Source organism: Carcharhinus amblyrhynchos, chromosome 3 (genome assembly GCF_965287045.1).
Source record: "Carcharhinus amblyrhynchos chromosome 3, sCarAmb.v2.hapA, whole genome shotgun sequence".
Classification (NCBI taxonomy): domain Eukaryota; kingdom Metazoa; phylum Chordata; class Chondrichthyes; order Carcharhiniformes; family Carcharhinidae; genus Carcharhinus; species Carcharhinus amblyrhynchos.
In genome coordinates, this window is record NC_137326.1 from 9,246,097 (window position 1) to 9,265,261 (window position 19,165).

Genomic DNA, 19,165 nt, shown 5'->3' on the forward strand with positions numbered 1-19,165 from the left:
TACCTGACCTTGTGTTGCTGGGGCAAAACTGTGCCATGCACTCATCAGATTGGCACCTCAGAGTCTCATGTTTGAGCGTCCGACTGTTTAGTGAAGTAAAGTTTATTCAATAGTCGCAAGTAGGTTTACATTAACACTGCAATGAAGTTATTGTGAAAATCCCCGAGTCACCACACCCCGAGGCCTGTTCAGACCAGCACGGCTTTCAGACTGCGGGAGGAAACTGGAGCATCTGGAGGAAACCTAAGCAAACACAGGAAGAACGTGCAGATTCTGCACAGACAGTGACCCAAACCGGGAATCGAACCCAGGTCCCCAGCACTGTGAAGCAGCAGTGCTAACCACTGTGCCACCTAATGATTCCAACTCTTCAGCCTCCGCAGTTTGCCCTGCATGGACCACCCTGATAAAGAAAGCCCTTGGCCCTCATCTTCCTGTTGTGGTTAGGATACTGGGGTAGTTTTTGTCTCAATCTAGGCCAGTGATAGAGAATCTAGGCTAGTAAGTGAGCCGCATGAGTGGCCCTCCATCTCAGTGGGCCACAGGATTCAAGCTGGGCTTGTTCACTAATCATTCCAAAGATGTGCAGGTTAGGTGGATTGGCCAGGCTAAATCGCCCCTTAGTGTCAGGGGGACTCGTGAGGGTAAATGCGTGGGGATAGGGCCTGGGTGGGATTGTGATTGGTGCAGATTTGATGGGCCAAATGGCCACCTTCTGCATTGTAGGAATTCTATGATTCATCACTCCATGAATAATATTGAATATATTTAACACGTGTCGAATATTTCATAAGCTAACATGCTTAATCATTAACATATTAATAAAACTGTCAACTTCGAATAGTACAAACAAAATAAATATTTAGGCTTTGATTGGACACAGAGGGAATGCACGGTTCTCACAGTTAATGTCGTACGCAGCGAGGGGAGTTTTGCCGTCCCACCCGCCAAGGGAATTGTAGCGGGTGGGGGGGATGGTTGGATCATGCAAATGTCCGTCACCTCAGGCGGGATTTTTCCGTCTTGGGGCAAACGTGGTTGGACATTTCCACCCCCTCACCTCACCTCACCTCACTTGCCCTTTTCCTTTTCGCATCACGCAAGTCATGGCGGTTGGAAAAAGAAATCCACGGGCAGAGACCAGTGGAATCTGGCGACCCTGTGGGTGGGCAACGGTCAACAAACTGCCTCATGGGCCTCACTCGGAGCTCTGACTGGCCACCGGTTATCCACCGCTGGCCTAGGCGATCGTAACGCTGGTCTGATCGCCGTTTTACGAGTCGCAGCGAGACTCCGATGTTGGGAGCTGGGGCGACGGCCGGATGGAGAATGGGTGGCCCAGAGCGCAACAGGACAAGAGCCAGTAAACCGTCCATCAGACCTCCTAACTTGTGGTGTGAAGTTAAGAATTTGGGCTCCGGTTTCACATTAAAGGGCCGCTCAACTTAGCCTGACGGTATTTCGATGGTGCCGCGTGGGTACTGAGAACTGAGGAAGACCCCCCCCCCCACCACCGCTCCATTCACCGTCACCTCACAATGTTTACCTCATTCCCTCGGGGTTGCCTCTTCCATTAATGTCTCCCAGATGTTTGCTCATTGGACTTTTATTCTCTCATTTTCCCGGGGCTTAGCACAGAAGATCCCAGGGAAATGTTGTCATAGCTGGAAGTATGTCCCTGACAGATAGTAAAACTCAATGTGTGAGTTGAAGTTTCCAGTCCAGGAAATGGTTTAATGGGCGTCAGGAAGCTTTTTGTGATTTTGACAGGAGTTATTTTGTTTTTAGTGGGGCTTTTTTCCAACCGTGTTTTCTTTAACACATTTTATGGGATGAGCCTTTTATTGGGATTTGCCGGAAGACCATGATAGTTCCCTCGAACTCCCACGAGTCTCTCAACAAACATTTAAAAACATTTAAACAGCGTAGACACATCGGAACATAGGAGCAGGAGGAGGCCTTCAGTCTGCTCCGCCATTCATTACGATCATGGCTAGTCATCCAACTCAATAGCCTAATCCTGCTTTCTCCCCATAACCTTTGATCCCATTCACCCCCAAGTACTATATCCAGCCACCTCTTGAATATATTCAATGTTTTGAGTGCCGTAGAATCATTTCCAGAACTTCCCCGAGGCCCAGCAATTGGGCAGTAGGCTGGCACAGTGGTTAGCACTGCTGCTTCAGTGCACCTGGGTTCGATTCCCGGCTTGGGTCATTGTCTGTCTGGAGTTTGCACGTTCTCCCCCGTGTCTGCGTGCATTTCCTCCGGGTGCTCCGGTTTCCTCCCACAGTCCAAAGACATGAAGGTTAGATGCATTGGCTGTGCCAAATTCTCCCTTGGTGCACCCGAACAGGCGCTGGAGTGTGGTGACTAGGAGATTTTCACAGTAACTTCGTTGCAGTGTTAATGTAAGCCTACTTGTGACTAATAAATAAGCTTTACTCTGCTTTATTACGATCATGGCTGATCATCCAACTCAATAGCTTAATCCTGCCTTTTCTCCACAACTTTTGATCCCATTCATCCCAACTGCTATATCTATAGATATATCTATACCTATATCTATATGCTATATCTATACCTATATGCTATATCTATACCTATACCTATATGTATATCTATATGCTATATCTATACCTATCCCTATATCTATATGCTATATCTGTATCTATACCTATGTCTATGTCTATATGCTGTATCTACGTGCTATATCTATACCTATATCTATATCTATATCTATATGCTGTATCTATATCTATACCTATGTCTATGTCTATATGTTGTATCTATGTGCTATACCTATATCTATGTCTATATGCTGTATCTATATGCTATATCTGTACCTATATCTATATGCTATATCTATACCTATACCCATATCTATATGCCATATCTATATGCCATATCTATATGCCATATCTATATCTATATGCTATATCTGTATGCTATATGCTATGTCTATATCGATATCTATATCTATATCCCAACTGCTACATCTAGCCGCCTCTTGAATACATTCAATGTTTTGCATGCAACAGAATCATTTCCAGAACCTTCCCCGAGGCCTAGCAATTGCCTTTAAGATCCTTTTGTTGTTGTGTGTGCTCCAAATTCCACAGAAAATGCCTCGTTCTTTTTTTTTCAATGATGGATATAGCCCGTGTTTGTCATATCTTTTTATTCAGTTCTTTTCAAGTGTTTCACCCCCGGGACTAAAGACACCATGAGCTACATAATAAGTGCTGCATTATTGCCACATTATTTCCCTTTCTCAACACTTGAACTCTGACCTGTGGAGATTAACAGCCACAAGAGTGAAGAGGAAGAGAAAGATTCATTAAGCTGGAGAGAGAGAGAGAGAGAGTGAGAGATGGGGAGGACTGGTTTTCATCTGTAAACATGAGCTGTTCCAACGTTTTCCCATCTTATCAGAGTTTTGCCATCACATTCCAGCATTGTGAGCCTGTATAAATCCCACATGGATAAGGGAATTCCCTATCTCTCAGTCCATCAAATAGACATGGCTCATTTGTCAACACACCAGTGCAGTAGTGAGATGTGGCATAAAAGAACCAAGTGTTTTCCTTTCAACAGCTGGAAATCCGAAAAGGCCAGACTGGAGAAGTTGGGATGTTCTTATTCTTCCGAGGGATATGGGCATTGCTCGCAATTCCAGCTTTTATTGCCCATCCCTAATTATTCTCGAGAAGGTGGTGGTCTGCTGCCTTCCTGAACCGCTGCAGTCGATGGGCACCACGGTGACATGGTGGTTAGCACTGCTGCCTCACAGCGCCAGGGACCCGGGTTCGATTCCTGGCTCGGGTCACTGCCTGTGCGGAGTTTGCACGTTCTCCCTCTGTCTACCTGGGTTTCCTCCCACAGTCCAAATATGTGCAGGTTAGTTGCATTGGCCATGCTAAATTTCTCCTTAGTGTCAGGGGGATTAACAGGGTAAATACATGGGTTACGGGAATAGAGACTGGGTGGGATTGTGCAAGGTCAATGGGCCGAATGGCTTCCTTTTGCATTGAAGGGATTCTATGATCCTATGTGGTGTGGGTACACCCACAGTGCTGTTAGTGGGGGTCTGGGGGTAGGGGGTGGGGGGGTGAGTCTTGCAGGATTTTGATCCAGCCACGGTGAAGTAACGGTGACATATTTCCAAGTCAGGGTGGTGAGTGGCACGGAGGTGGTGGTGTTCCCATGTGTCTGCTGCCCTTGTCCTTCTAGATGGTGGAGGTCACGGGTTTGGAAGCTGTTGTTGAAAGACCCTGAGTGAGTTGCTGCGGTGTGGTAGTAATGGTGTTTACAGTTAGGAAAGGTTTTGATAGAATTAAATCAAACAAATTGAGGATAAAAAATACACGTTGTCAAAGTTTTTCATTAAGCAATCATCAGGACAGTTTACAAGCATACCAATTGCAATGGGAATATCAAATTATGCCACATGAGAAGAGTGCGCGTGTGTGTGTGTGTGTCTGTGTTTCAGTGAGAATGTGTGTGTGTGTTCACGCGTGCATGTGTGTCTCTATGTTACGGTGTGTATGTGAGGGTATGTGTGTGTGTGAGCGTGTGTGCGGGTGTCTGTGTTTGAGTGAGAACGTGTGTGTGTGTTCATGCGTGCATGTGTATCTCTATTGTTACAGTGTGTGTGTGAGGGTGTACGTGTGTGTGTGTATGTGTGTGGGTGTCTGTATATACGTGTGTGTGAGTGTGTGTGGGAGGACTGTGTCTGTGTGTGTGGGGAGGGGTGTCTGTGTGTGTGTGGGTGTCTGTCTGTGTGTGTGGGTGTCTGTCTGTGTGTGTGTGGGTGTCTGTCTGTGTGTGTGTGGGTGTCTGTGTGTGTGTGGGTGTCTGTGTGTGTGTGGGTGTCTGTGTGTGTGTGTGGGTGTCTGTATGTGAGTGTCTGTGTGTGAGTGGATGTCTGTGTATATCAGGCTGATAACAGCCATCATCAGCTGTTAGATGGACTATCTTGACTGATAGCCTCATTAGGGGTGAACTAATAACCTTTGCAGTGCTGGTGTTGTTAACCTTGCCCTGATAACCCTCCGCCCATCAGTCACCACAGTTTAGAATGCCCCAGGTTTTGAGTCTACAGGGTGACTGGCTCAGGGCAGGGACAGGAATGAGCAGGCAGTCCATATTGCTTGCAAACGGTCTCAGTACAGGCCATCACAGCCTGGCATGAGGCACTCACCCGAGACGTGAGATTACACCTGGCTTGGGCAGTACAACTGTGGAACCAAGTTCCCAGGGGAGAGTTCAATTTTTCATTGTTATTACTGACTGGCAGCTAAAAGCAACATTCAGCCAGCACTCAGTCCATATTCTGTGTAAAGTGATTGTGCTGAGTTTTCAGGGTGCTGAAGTGAGATTTCCTCTAAAGTAGGCAGAATGGGGCAGCATTTGGAGACGGTGAGTGGGGGGGGGGGGGGATATTGCCGACCATAAAAGGCAACTTCCCCCATCAAACTGTTTGACACATAGCCAGAAAAAACCTCACTGCCCCCTGCCCCAAGGGAAACCTCCCCCTCACAAATCCCCTTCCCTGGCACAGTCCCCTGGCACTTTGGGTGCAGTACCTGTGCAGTGCCAGGTGGCAGCACCAGTGTACCACCCGGGCGTGACTCTCTCCCCCCTCACCCCCCGGGGATGTACTCACCTCCGGCGGGTTCTGCTCGCCGGAGATGTACATCGTGTGGGAGCTATCGTGATTCAGTCTGCCGTGAAGGGACAATCTAATGGGTGGACAATAAACTGACAATTATTCTTTAGATGTATTCACGTGAGGATCCCACCATTCAACGCGGGGGTTTCCACGGTGGCGTTTTGGGATTCCTGTGGGATGTCCAGCTCCCGCCACCAATCCCTCCCCAAAAAACAGGAGCGCAAAATACCATCCCCCAACACTTTCTGCCGAGTGTCTTTTTTTATCCTCCCACTGGGTGTGAGCCTCACTGGCTAGGCCAACATTTGTTGTCCACCTCAAATTGCCCTTGAGAAGGTGGTGGTGAACTCCCTTCTTGGTCCATTGCTGTTCGCACTAACCTGTGAACATACAAACATACACATTAGGAGCAGAAGAGGCCATTCAGCCCATCGAATCTGCACCGACCACAATCCCGCCGTATCTCCATAACGGCATGCATTTACCCTAGCTAGTCCCCCTGACACTACAGGGCAACTGGATGGCCTCCTTCTGCATTGTAGGGATTCTATGAATAACAGTCTTTTACTGATTCTGGAAATTCTTATATTGTTAAATATCCGTGAAATGTCAATATATGGGAAAAAAAGGCAGAGAATAAAGAGAGCTTGTTGCTCTGATGCTCAGAGTTCAGTTGGACAGCCTCTCGGGGCTGCCCCACCATTCATGGCTGATCTGACCTCAATCCCATAATTCCTGCCTAACCCCCCATAACCTTTCACCCCCAAGTTATTCTTGATTGACAAAGTGGGGTTAAGAATTATCGCATCAGAACTGTCTTGATCTTATTAAATGGTGGGGAAGACTCGATGGGCTGAATGGCCGTCTTCTGCCCCTATGTCTTATAGTTTTACAATGATCCTCAACTCCACTTTCCCACCAGATCTTCATAACCCTCGATTCCCTTATTGATTAAAAATCTGTCTATCTCAGCCTTAAGTGTACTTAATGAGCCAGCCTCAACAGCCCTCTGCAATAAAGAATTCCACAGATTCAGAACATAAGAACATAAGAAATAGGAGCAGGAGTCGGCCATCTAGCCCTTCGAGCCTGCCCCACCATTCAATAAGATCATGGCTGATCTGAAGTGGATCAGTTCCACTTTCCCGCTTTCTCCCCATAACCCTTAATTCCCCTGTCTATCAGAAACCTATCTACCCGTGACTCAAACATATTCAGCGAGGTAGCCTCCACCACTTCAGCTTCAGGTTCGATTCCAACCTTAGGTCACCGTCTGTGCAGAGCTTGCACATTCTCCCCATGTCTGCATGGGTTTCCTCCGGATGCTCTAGTTTCCTTCCACAGTTCAAAGATGTGCGGCTTAGGTGGATTGATCATGCTAAATTGACCCTTAGTGTCCCAAAATGTGCAGGTTAGGGAGAATTGACCATTCTAAATTGCCCCTTACTGTCCCAAGATATATAGGTTAGGGGGATTAGTGGGGTAAATGCATGGGGTTAAGGGAATAGTGGGGGAGTGGGTCTGGCTAGGGTAGCCTGTGGGAGAGTCTGGGCAGATCATAAAATCATAGAAACCCTACAGTGCAGAAGGAGGCCATTTGGCCCATCGAGTCTGGACCAACCACAGTCCCACCCAGGCCCTATCTCCGTAACGACACGCATTTACCCTAGCTAGCCCCCTGACACGACAGGGCAACTGGATGGCCCCCTTCTGCACTGTGGGGATTCTATGATTCTACGAATAACAGTCTTTTACTGATCCTGGAAATTCTTGTATTCTTAAATGTCCGTGAAATGTCAGTATGTGGAGAAAAAGGCAGAGAATAAAGAGAGCTTGTTGCTCTGTTGCTCAGAGTTCGGTTGGACAGAGAATAAAGACAAATGGGTTGAATTTTATGGCCCTGTCACAGGGCAGGGGCTGGGACTGGAAAATGTGGCCAGCCATTCAAATACCCTTTGGCCACGGCAGGAGTGTAAAATCCCTCCGCAGAAAAATTCCACCCAGTCTAATCCCCGTTGCAGATCCCAATCCTCCTCCTCTTGAATGACAGAAATGTTTACAAGATTCAGAATGTCGATTAGTTTGCTGCTGTCATCTTTAAGAGGGCGGGAAGCCATTATTTGGGGTGGTAATGATCCCAGAAGGTTATGAAACATAACTGATGAGGTGTTTACAATGGTACCTTTCAGAACGATGCGGGAGGCCAAAGGGCACTGGTAAACAAATGGAGCACATTTGTCAAAGCCAGGCTGATATGTTCCGTTCCAGGACCTGATGGGATAGACACCTACTTTGATGAGCTTGGTAAGCAAGAGGTTATTTTGTTTCTTTAAGGCGAGGAATGTGAGTGGGGGTGGGTTAGAGTGGGGGAACGGGAGATTGCTTCACATGCTCTGTACTCTGTGTCGGCACTGGGCATTCCTAGGCCAGCTCTATAGCACAAAGCCAGAACAAAGCTCTCTCGTTCAGTGAAATCATGAACCTACCCCTTTTTAGGATATTTTTTATTCCATTCGTGGGACGCGAGCATCACTGGCTGGCCAGCATTTGTTGCCCATGTAGGGCGACACCATGGCACAGTGGTTAGCACGGCTGCCTCACTGCACCAGGGACCTAGGTTCGATTCCTGGTTTGGGTCACTGTCTGCATGTTTGCACATTCTCCCCATGTCTGTGTGGGTTTCCCCCCCCCCCGGGTGCTCTGGTTTCCTCCCACAGTAAGAAGCCTCACAACACCAGGTTAAAGTCCAACAAGTTTATTTGATAGTAAATTTGATAGTAAACAAGTTTATTTGATATTTTTACTACCAAATAAACCTGTTGGACTTTAACCTGGTGTTGTGAGGCTTAGAACAAAGAACAAAGAACAAAGAACAACCCAGCACGGGAAACAGGCCCTTCGGCCCAACAAGCCCGTGCCGCCGCATCACCCTACATCTATTCTACCCTGCGTATCTACAAATAGAACCCCTGACTTAGCCAGATTCAGGGGAGAATAGTGTCAATTTGGTAAAACCAATCAGCCTAAGAGCACATCTTTGGGGTGTGGGAGGAAACCGGAGCGCCCAGAGGAAACCCACGCATCCACAGGGAGAATGCACAAACTCCCACAGACACAGGCCCAAATCCATGTATCTGCACAGCCAGCAGTGCTAGTCACCGAGCTGTTGCGGCGCCCGTCTACCGGTCCAGGATCAAGCACACACACCGACACGAAGTGCTAGGCCACTCCCGGAACCTCCAGGAGCAGCCCACGCACGACCCACCGTGTGCATGCCCCTCGTTTGACTTCTTACTGTGTTTACTCCAGCCCAATGCCGGCATCTCCACATCATTCCTCCCACAGTCCAAAGGTAGCTAGAACATTCATAGAATCAAACAGTGCAGTAGGAGGCCATTCAGCCCATTGAGCCTGCACCATCCATAGTTCCATCCAGGCGCTATCACCATCACCCCATACATTTATCTTAGCAAGTCCCTCTGACACTAAGGGACAATTTAGCATGGCCAATCCACCTAACCTACACACCTTTGGACTGTGGGAGGAAACCAGAGCGTCCGGAGGAATCCCATGCAGACACAGGGAGAATGTGCAAACTCCATTCAGACAGTAACCTAGGTTTTCAGGCTGTGAGGCAGCAGTATTAAACAACATGCCACCATACCGCCCCTACTGTGCCACTGTGCTGCCCCATATGCGGGTTAGGTGGATTGGCCATGCTAAATTGCCCCTTAGTGTCAGGGGGAACTGGCTAGGGTAAATACATGGGGTTATGGGCATAGGGTCTGAGAGGGATTGTGGTAGGTGCAGACTCGATGGGCTGAATAGCCTCCTTCTGCACTGTAGGAATTCTAATTTTATGATCCCTAGTTGCGTCTGTGAAGGTGGTGGTGAGCTGCCTTCTTGACCTGTTGCAGTCCACGTGCTGTGGGTTGGCCCACAATGTCATTAGGGACGGAATTCTAGGATTTTGACCAGGCGACTGTGAAGGAACAGTGATATATTTCCAAAATGTTTACCATTTCACCCAGAGAAGTAAATAGTGGTGTTGGGTACACATCTGAGTCCCTTTTGGAATACAGAAATCAAACTCAAATTGCCAATGGATGTTTCCAATGATATGAGAATTGTTGCCTGTTTACTAATACACCCTTGTTGGTGATTATATAATATTTGACTTTATCTGTGTCACAGAGGATGTGTTTCTACTGAGGACAAAGGACGAGAAGAATCCAGAAATTTATGCTCTATTTAGCACAATAAGGTAGGAAGTCATTTTACTTGACCTTTAATAAGCAAAGTAGCAGAGAGTGCTGAGAGGTGGTAGGAGTTCATTCATCTTGTATTGAAGCAGTGCCTTTCACAATTACAGGGTGTGTGGGGATGGCGATAGTGTCATTGTGTGTCACTGGACTAACAATCCAGAGAACCAGGCTAATGCTCTGGAGATGTAAGGTTCTAATCCCGTCAAGGCAGTCAGAGTCATAGAGATTTACAGCATGGAAATAGGCCCTTCGGCCCAACTTGTCCATGCTGCCCAGTTTTTACCAGCTAGTCCCAATTGCTTATATTTGGTCCATATTCCTCTATACCCATCTCACCCATGTAACTGTCTAAATACTTATTAAAAGACAATATTGTACCCATCTCTATTACAATCCCTAGCAGTTCATTCCTAACGCTTACCACCCTTTGTGTGAAAAAAATTACCCCACTGGACATAAGAACATAAGAAATAGGAGCAGGAGTAGGCCATCTAGCCCTTCGAGCCTGCCCCGCCATTCAATAAGATCATGGCTGATCTGAAGTGGCTCAGTTCCACTTTCCCGCTTTCTCCCCATAACCCTTAATTCCTTTGTCTATCAGAAATCTATCTACCCGTGACTTAAATATATTCAACGAGGTAGCCTCCGCCACTTCAATGGGCAGAGAATTCCAGAGATTCACCATCCTTTGAGTGAAGAAGTTCCTCCTCAACTCTGTTCTAAATTGCACCCCCCCGCCTTATTTCAAGGCTGTGCCCTCTAGTTTTGGTTGAGATACAAAATTGTATCTCTCCCCTCTCGCCTTAAACCTATGCCCTCTAGTTTTAGACTCCCCTACCTTTGGGCAAAGATGTTGATTATCTCACTGATCTGTGCCCTTCATTATTTTATAGACCTCTATAAGATCACACCTCAGCCTCCTACGCTCCAGGGAAAAATGTCCCAGTCTATCCAGCCTCTCCTTGCAACTCAAAACATCAAGACTCGGTTGCATCCTAGTAAACCTTTTCTGCACTCTTTCTGGTTTAACAGAATATGGCCGGAATTCTCCGGCTGTTTATGCCGGCAGGATTCTCCAGTCCCGCCGGCAGGATTCTCCAGTCCCACCGGCAGTGCACCCCTGCCCACAGTTTCCCACCGGCATGAGGTGACGTCACTGGGAATCCCCATTGACAGGGCGGGAGCGGAGAATCCTGCCGCTAGCAAACTGTGCGCCACCTCCTGCCGGCAAGAGACACACTACTGGGAGAACGGAAAATCTTCCCTGAGGGTTTTTCAGCTCATGGGTGTCGAGATTGGGAGAGGTAACCTGTCTAATTCTCGGAGGTATAACGAGAACAAAGCATGCCAATTTAACGGCGGATAATCTATCTCAAAACCATCCAGGTGTAAGAGCTGTATTGGTGTATAAAACATCAATAGCGCTGTGATTAACCAGTTAAAATAATCAAATAGTGCCTCCACTAAAGGAATCACAAAGGAACATTACAAAGCGTCCACTAATCTAACCAATTCAACACTTGTGTCTATGGCTGAGTGTTAGGTTTATGAATTTACTCTTCAGTTTCAAAGAACACAAACTGTGAGAACAGAGTCCCAGTAGTTTATGGATATCAGATGACATTCGATTAAACTATGGTCTGCTATCTAATTCTTTTGTGGTCCTAATAAAATAAACAATGCTAATGGCGCTTAAGCCTCGCCTGTGCTGAGCTCGCTGATCTGATAGTGGGTAGATGATGGGACATCGCAAATTAACCTCAATATCCCCAGACAAGAGAGAGGGAAATCTGGCGGAGTTCAGCTTTAGTGACAGCCTCAGTTGAAATGGGATTAGCCTGGACTGTAACAGCCTATTATCACTCATTGCCCTCACAATGAAGAATAGCTGGGGATGAATTCTTCCTGTTTTACTTCAGTGCAGCTATGAATCAATAGGTACAGATATGAATTAAAAAGGTATGAATAAGATTCTTTAATTATTTTTGGGGTTGCAAGTGACATGGGCTACACTTCTTGCCCTCCCATTGTTCGCCTGAAGACATTAAGTATCAAACATCTAGTTGTGGGACTGGAGTCTCACAGAGCTCACGCTATACTGAAATGGCAGGCCCAGCCCTGAAGGTGGAAGAGTCAATTACTAGGGGGCATAGGTTAAAGATGTGAGGGGCAAGGTTTAAAGGCAAGTTTTCACATAGAGTGTGGTGAGTACCTGGAACTCACTGCTGGGGGTAGTAGTGGAAGCAGATACGATGGTAACTTTTAAGGGGCATTTTAACAAATACATGAATAGGATGAGAATAGAAGGATGTGGTCTCTGGAAGGGTAGGTGGTTTTAATCATAGAATCATAGAACCCTACAGTGCAGAAAGAGACCCTTCAGCCCATCGAGTCTGCACCGACCACAATCCCACCCAGGCCCTATCCCCATATCCCTACATATTTTATCCGCTAATCCCTCTAACCTAAGCATCCCAGTGTACTAAGGGGCAATTTTAGCATGGCCAATCAACCCACACATCTTTGGATCTTGTTAGTTCAGTTGGGCAGCATAGCCAGTGCAGGCTTGGAGGGCGGAACGGTCTGTTCCTGTGCCGTAATTTTCTTTTTTCCTTTGTTTCTTTGACATCAGGGCCCCAGTTGGAACAAAAACAGAAACTTCTGGAAAATCTCAACAGGTTTGGCAGCATCTGTGGAGTGAGAATAGGCCCAACGTTTCAAGTCTGGATGACCCTTCTTCAGAGCCCTCACAGGGCATCAGCTCAGACAAAGGGTCATCTAGACTCGAAACATTGGCTCTATTCTCTCTCCACAGATACTGTCAGACCTGCTGAGATTTTCCACAAGTTTCTGTTCTTTGTTTCAGATTCCAGCATCCACAGTATTTTGCCGTGTCTGCGTGGGTTTCCTCCGGATGCTCCAGTTTCCTCCCACACTCCAAAGATAAGGTTAGGTTGATTGGCCAAGCTAAGTTGCTCCATAGTGTCAGAGGGGTTAGCAGGGTAGATACATGGCTTAAGGGGTTATGGCCTGGGTGGGATTGTGGTCAGTGCAGACTCGATGGGCCGAATGGCTTTCTTCTGCACTTTGGGATTCTGTGATCCTATGATGCAGTGGAGTTTCGAGACAGATTGGTTTGAAATGTGGAACAAAAATAACTGTAAAGCATTTCGCTATTTGACTTTTTTACATTGTAAATCTGATTTCAGTAATGTGTTCCAAGGCTATGCTGTTTGTGTCTATCACATGGCTGACATACGGGAGGTGTTCAATGGACCTTACGCTCACAAGGAAGGACCTGATTATCAGTGGATAGCGTATGAGGGCAAAGTACCTTACCCAAGACCTGGATCTGTGAGTATCCTGGCATGGGAAACTCCATGAATGCTGTTCCGGTATCTCAACATAATCTGATCCATTCTGCAGATGAATGGATCAGTGGCAAATGAATCCTTAATTCTTCAATTCCAATGTAAACTTCTGTGTCCCTTATTACATAGTATAAAGTCTCACAACACCAGGTTTAAAGTCCAACAGGTATACTTGGAATCACAAGCTTCTGGAACGCTGCTCCTTCATCAGTGCAGTGCCCTGAAAGCTCGTGGTTCCAGGTATTGGACTTTAACCTGATGTTGTGAGACTTCTTACTGTGCCCACCCCAGTTCAACACTGGCATCTCCACACCATGGGAGAAAACTCACACAGACACAGGGAGAGTGTGGAAAATCCACACAGACAGTGACCCAAGCCAGGAATTGAACCTGGGTCCCTGGGGCTATGAGGCAGCAGCGCTAACCGCTGTGCCACTGTGCCACCATGTAATGAATCAAGAAATGAATCAAGCCCAAGGTGGGCTGTGATGCCTCATCATGTCAGCTTGGATCATGTTTGTCTCCACTGTGGGGCCATGAATTGGATCCAATTGGAGTTTGAATTTGGTTTTTGGAGTGAGTAAGGAATGGACTTGGGTCTGCTTGTTCCATTCTGAACATTGGCTTTGTAACTTTAAGAATCGCCTAAACTATTTTAAAAAGGAAGGCTCAGGGCGGCCCCCTCAAGGGTAACTAGGGACAGCTGGTAAATTCCAGCCTTGACTGTGTCCCCAACATCTCACATGCATGGCCCGCCAACTTCCTAGAGCGTGTATCTAACCCCCTCCTGCCCCTTCACCATGATTTAATTCTACCTCTGCAGATAATTGACAAATCAATCCTTCTTCCCCAACCCCAGAATCGTACCCCAATGACTTCCAGATTCTCTGTTAATTACTGTTCCAAATAACTCCCTGATGTTCACTCGGAGGCACAGTGGTTAGCACCGCTGCCTCACAGCACCGCGGGCCTGGGCTCGATTCCTGGCTTGGGTCGCTGCCTGTGTGGAGTTTGCATGTTCTCCCCGTGTCTGTGTGGGTTTCCTCCAGGTGCTCCGTTTTCCTCCCACAGTCTGAAAATGTGATTGGCCATGCTAAATTGATCTAAATATCAGGGGGATTAGCAGGGTAAATATGTGGGTTTACAGGAATAGGGCCTGGGTGGGATTGGGGTCAGTGCAGACTTGATGGGCCAAATCGCCTGCAGGGATTCTATGATTCTACCTCTCTTCCCCGGAAGAGCGAATGAACCTCAGTTTGAAGAAATACGTGTCAATATTAGCTAATTTAATGACTGATCCCATTGCCTGACTTCCAGCAATTGCTATTAATTCCTTTTGCTTTATTGTTCTTGTTCTCTTTCTGCAGTGTCCCAGCAAGATCACCACGCAACCCAGCCGGCAATACACCAGCACCAAGGATTACCCAGATGACGTCCTGCATTTTGCCCGCAGTCACCCACTGATGTTCCAGTCAGTCTATCCCATCAACCAGCACCCCGTGCTGGTAAAGACCAGCGTCCAGTACAAGATGACGCAGATAGTGGTGGACCGGGTTGAGACCGAGGATGGGCAGTATGACGTGATGTTCATTGGGACAGGTACGCCGATGATGTCAATGCTTCCTAAACCACACGCGTTGCCGTGACTGCACAGTCTTTGGAATGACACGGAATTTACACACTGCTGTTCATCCCGACAGGTTTCTGCTCCACACAAGCTTCCTCCCACCCCTCGTAATCTCAATCCATTGATACATCCATCAATTCCCTTCTCCGCTCCTGTTCCCTTCTATCTTCCCCTGAAATGTATCTCTGTCTATCCCCTTGACTGTTCTTTGTAGCATTGAGTTATGCGCTGAAACCGCACCCTGAGGTTAGAAGAATCCATGTGGGAGTCATGTACGTAAATGCTGTCCAATCTGGGTTGTTCGGCAAGTGCCATCTTATTTTGTGCTGTGTCTCAGTGTGAGGTGCATGAGTGGTAGCAGTCCATAGGTATTGCATGTGAGGGCCATGCGTGTAAGGGTCATGCACATGAGGGTCACGCATGTGAGGAACATGCATTTGATGACCTTTGATATCCATGTATGCAAGGGTCATGCACGTTAAGGTCATGCATGTGAGGAACGTGCATTTGAGGACCTTTGATATCCATGTATGTGAGTGCCATGCGTGTGAAGGTCATGCACATGAGGCTCATGCATGTGAGGAACATGCATTTGAGGACCTTTGATATCCATGTGCGTAAGGGCCATGCACGTGAGGGTCATGCATGTGAGGAACATGCATTTGAGGACCTTTGATAATCATGTGTGTGAGGACCGTGCATGTGAGGGCCATGCATTCAAGGGCCATTGAAGCCCATGCGTGTGAGGACTATGCGGGAAGACAGGGCGTTGCCTGTGTGGGCCTTGTGTGTAGGTGGTGTCGAGGGGAGGCTCTGTGGCCACGCGCTGTGTGTGTGTGCGTTCCTGAGGTGAAACCGGCAATATCATGTGCGTGCAGCAGTGCCAGTTCACGCCTTTAACCGCCCCCTGCAGCTCAGTGGGAGCTTCTTGGTCTGAAGTTAATGTCTTCAAACCTCGCTCCAGAAGTTGACCACATCGAAGAGGCTGCCCGTCCAAACAAAGTACTGAGGGAGTACTGCCCTGTCAGGAGCGTGCCGTCCTTCAGATGAGATGCTGAGTTGCGGCCTCACCAGCCTCTTCAGGCGACGGTGAAGGATGCCAGGAAGCTTCTAGAACACCGGTCCAGTTCTCCCACGCTAACATTCCTCCCTCAATCAGTATCAGCGCACACAAGAAGAAAGTAACCAGTCTAATCACTGTTTGTGGGATCTTGCTGTGCACCACAATTGCTGTCTGTGCCATTCAAATCGTAACTCGGGTGGAGAACCTTCCGGTGCCTCTGGTGTGTGGTAAACGCCAACCTTTGATCAAGAGGACACAGCCCTTCGATGATCCAGTTGGGGCAAGGGTTATTAAATCTATATTCAGTTGAATGAGGTTCAATTTCCTGTCTCACTTTCCGAGCTTTAGAACCATGCTACACCACCCCCATCCTCCCCCGCCCGTCCCCCGCCCCCACCAACCCTCCCATACGAAGCTCGTTAATCAGTCAGAGAACAGGCTAACCATCTCCATCAATAAACACCACCACCAGCCTGGTGTTAAAGACTCTTTATTCATTCACCCCTGACATTTGGGGAGCTAATTTGCCCGGGGGTCTAGCCGCTGTCAGCCCTTGCCGTCAAGCTCTAAGTATTGACAGATCACTGCGGGGGGGCGGGGGGGGGGGTGGGGGGGTGCGGTGAGGGGGGCTGCTTGGATTTTCTGTCTGGAAGAGTGTTCTCCAATAAATAACCACACACCCCCCTGGCCCCTCGAATGTTTAAACTGAGCCGTCTATTCTTTCCAGAGACTCCCCCGGTGTGATTAGTCTAAACAGGTTCCCCTCCCTCTGACATTCTTTACAGAAAGCAGCCCAGCACTCTGGTCTGTTCCCTCACTGAGTCCTCTTTGTTGAGTGTGCAGCGGAGTGTCTTTTCTTGGCTCTGCAAATGTCAAAATTAACAGACCAGGGCCTTGTGATGTGATGGTGCGAGGTCAGCGTGCAAGAGGCCACAACAAACAAGCCCAGGGAATATCAGTAACACCCACTGTTCCGGATTTATCTGTTTCCTCGTTTCTTTTCAATCATTCACTTCTTTCACTCCATCTCGCACATGTTACTCAGCAACTGCATTGAATAAGGCGCTGGTTTCTCTCGCACCTACTCCGCACACAATACGAGGTGAACAGAATCAATACAGGCATTTTCTTAACACTTTTTCATGGGATGTGGGCATTGCTGGAAAGGCCAACACTTGTTGCCCATCCCCCCAATTGTCCTGGAACTGAGTGTCTCACTCGGCCATTTCAGAGGGCAGTTAGGAGTCAACCATATTGGGCTGGGCCTGGAGTCATATGTAGGCCGGACTGGGTAAGGACAGGTAAGGGTAGTGCAGTGCCTATCACTGCTGCCTCACAGAACTAGGAATCTGGGTTCAATTCCGGCTTCGGGCAACCGTCAGTGTGGGGTTTGCACGTTCTCGCTGTGTCTCCATGGGTTTCCTCCGGGTGCTCCGGTTTCCTCCCACACTCCAAAGATGTACAAGTTAGGTGGATTGGCCATGCTAAATTGCCCCTTAATGTCTAAAGATGTGCAGGTTAGGTTGATTAGCCATAGAGTCAGTTTGCAACATGGAAACAGGCCCTTCGGCCCAACTTGTCCATGCTGCCCTTTTATTTAAAACCTCTAAGCTAATCCCAATTGCCCGCATTTGGCCCATATCCCTCTATACCCATCGTACCCATGTAACTACCTAAATGCTTTTTACAAGATAAAATTGTACCCACCTCTACTACTACCTCTGGCAGCTTGTTCCAACACTCACCACCCTCTGAGTGAAAAGATTTGCCCTTCTGGGTGTTTTTGTATCCTCCCCTCTCACCTTAAACCTATGCCCTCTGGTTTTAGACTCCCCTACCTTTGGGAAAAGATGTTGACTATCTACCTTGTCTATTATTATTATTTTATAGACCTCTAGCCTCCTAGTCTATTCTCAGTCTATTCAGCCTCTCCTTATAACTCAATCCATTAAGTCCTGGTAGCATCTTAGTAAATCTTTTCTGCATCCTTTCTAGTTTAATAATATCCTTTCTATAATAGACCAGAATTGCACACAGTATTCCAAGTGTGGCCTTACCAATGTCTTGTACAACTTCAACAAGACGTCCCAACTCCTGTATTCAATGTTTTGACCAATGAAACCAAGCATGCTCTTCACCACTCTGTCCACCTGTGACTCACTTTCAAGGAGCTATGAACACGTATCCCTCGATCTCTTTGTTCTATAGCCATGCTAAACTGTCCCAAGATGTACAAGTTAGGTGGATTGGTCACGCTAAATTGCCTCTTAGTGTACAAAGATGTGTAGGTTAGGTGGATTGGCCATGCTAAATTGCTCCATAGTGTCCAAAGATGTGCAGGTAAGGTGGATTGGCCATACTAAACTGCCCCTTAATGTCCAAAGATATACAGGTTAGGTTGGCTAGTCATGGGTGGTCAGTGCAGGCTCGCCATGCCAAATGTTCTCTTTCTGTACTGTGGGATTTCTGTGATTGCTATGGACAGCAGATTTCCCTCCCCCTGAGGCTTTGACAACAATAGTTTCATGGTCAATATTGTTGAGGCTAGCTTTCCAATTCCAGATTGTATTAAATAGATTTAAATCCCACTGATTACCATGGTGGGATTTGAACCCCTGTCTCTAGTGCATTAGTCTGGACCTCTGGAATATAGTCCATTGATATTACATTACGCCATCATCTTCTGTACACTTAGCAGGCTTGAGGTCTAGTTTAACATGGGACGTTTATCCTGAGGAGCTGTGGTAGGATGGATCGGACACCCTCTTCACCTGTAGCTTGAGTGTAAATTAGGAGCTCTCTCTGTTTGGGGTGCCAGCACCTCATGGCACGACCACTTCATACAATAAATACGCTGGCCGGGCATTTGGCATCATTTCGATACCCTGCAGATATTGTCGGGAAGAGGGAGGAAGTCGTGACTGTGGGAAGAGAGAAGGAACTTTCATTGAAATAGCACCTTTTCCTGATCACAGCACATCCTGCAGTGCTTTGCTGCCAATGAAGTGGTGGGAAGGCAGGAAACAGGGCAGCCAGTCTGTGCACAGCAGGATCCCACAAACAGCAATATGATAACGAGCTGGTAATTTGTTATCTAAATGATGTTGATTGAAGGATACATATTGGTCAGGACACCAAGGATTACCCCACCTCCACACACACACA

At 47.4% G+C, this 19,165-nt stretch overlaps 1 protein-coding gene across 2 annotated transcripts in view; it reads left to right on the forward strand.

Annotated features, from left to right (window-relative positions):
- The window catches only part of sema3bl (sema domain, immunoglobulin domain (Ig), short basic domain, secreted, (semaphorin) 3bl), a 149,897-nt gene that overhangs the window by 117,404 nt on the left and 13,328 nt on the right, over window positions 1-19,165 (forward strand). For both annotated transcript variants that reach the window (XM_080218737.1, XM_080218744.1), the window contains exons 8-11: window positions 7,864-7,978; window positions 9,869-9,938; window positions 13,149-13,293; window positions 14,678-14,909. In XM_080218737.1, the coding sequence (XP_080074863.1) occupies window positions 7,864-7,978; window positions 9,869-9,938; window positions 13,149-13,293; window positions 14,678-14,909 (562 nt within the window). The remainder of the gene's footprint in view (window positions 1-7,863; window positions 7,979-9,868; window positions 9,939-13,148; window positions 13,294-14,677; window positions 14,910-19,165) is intronic.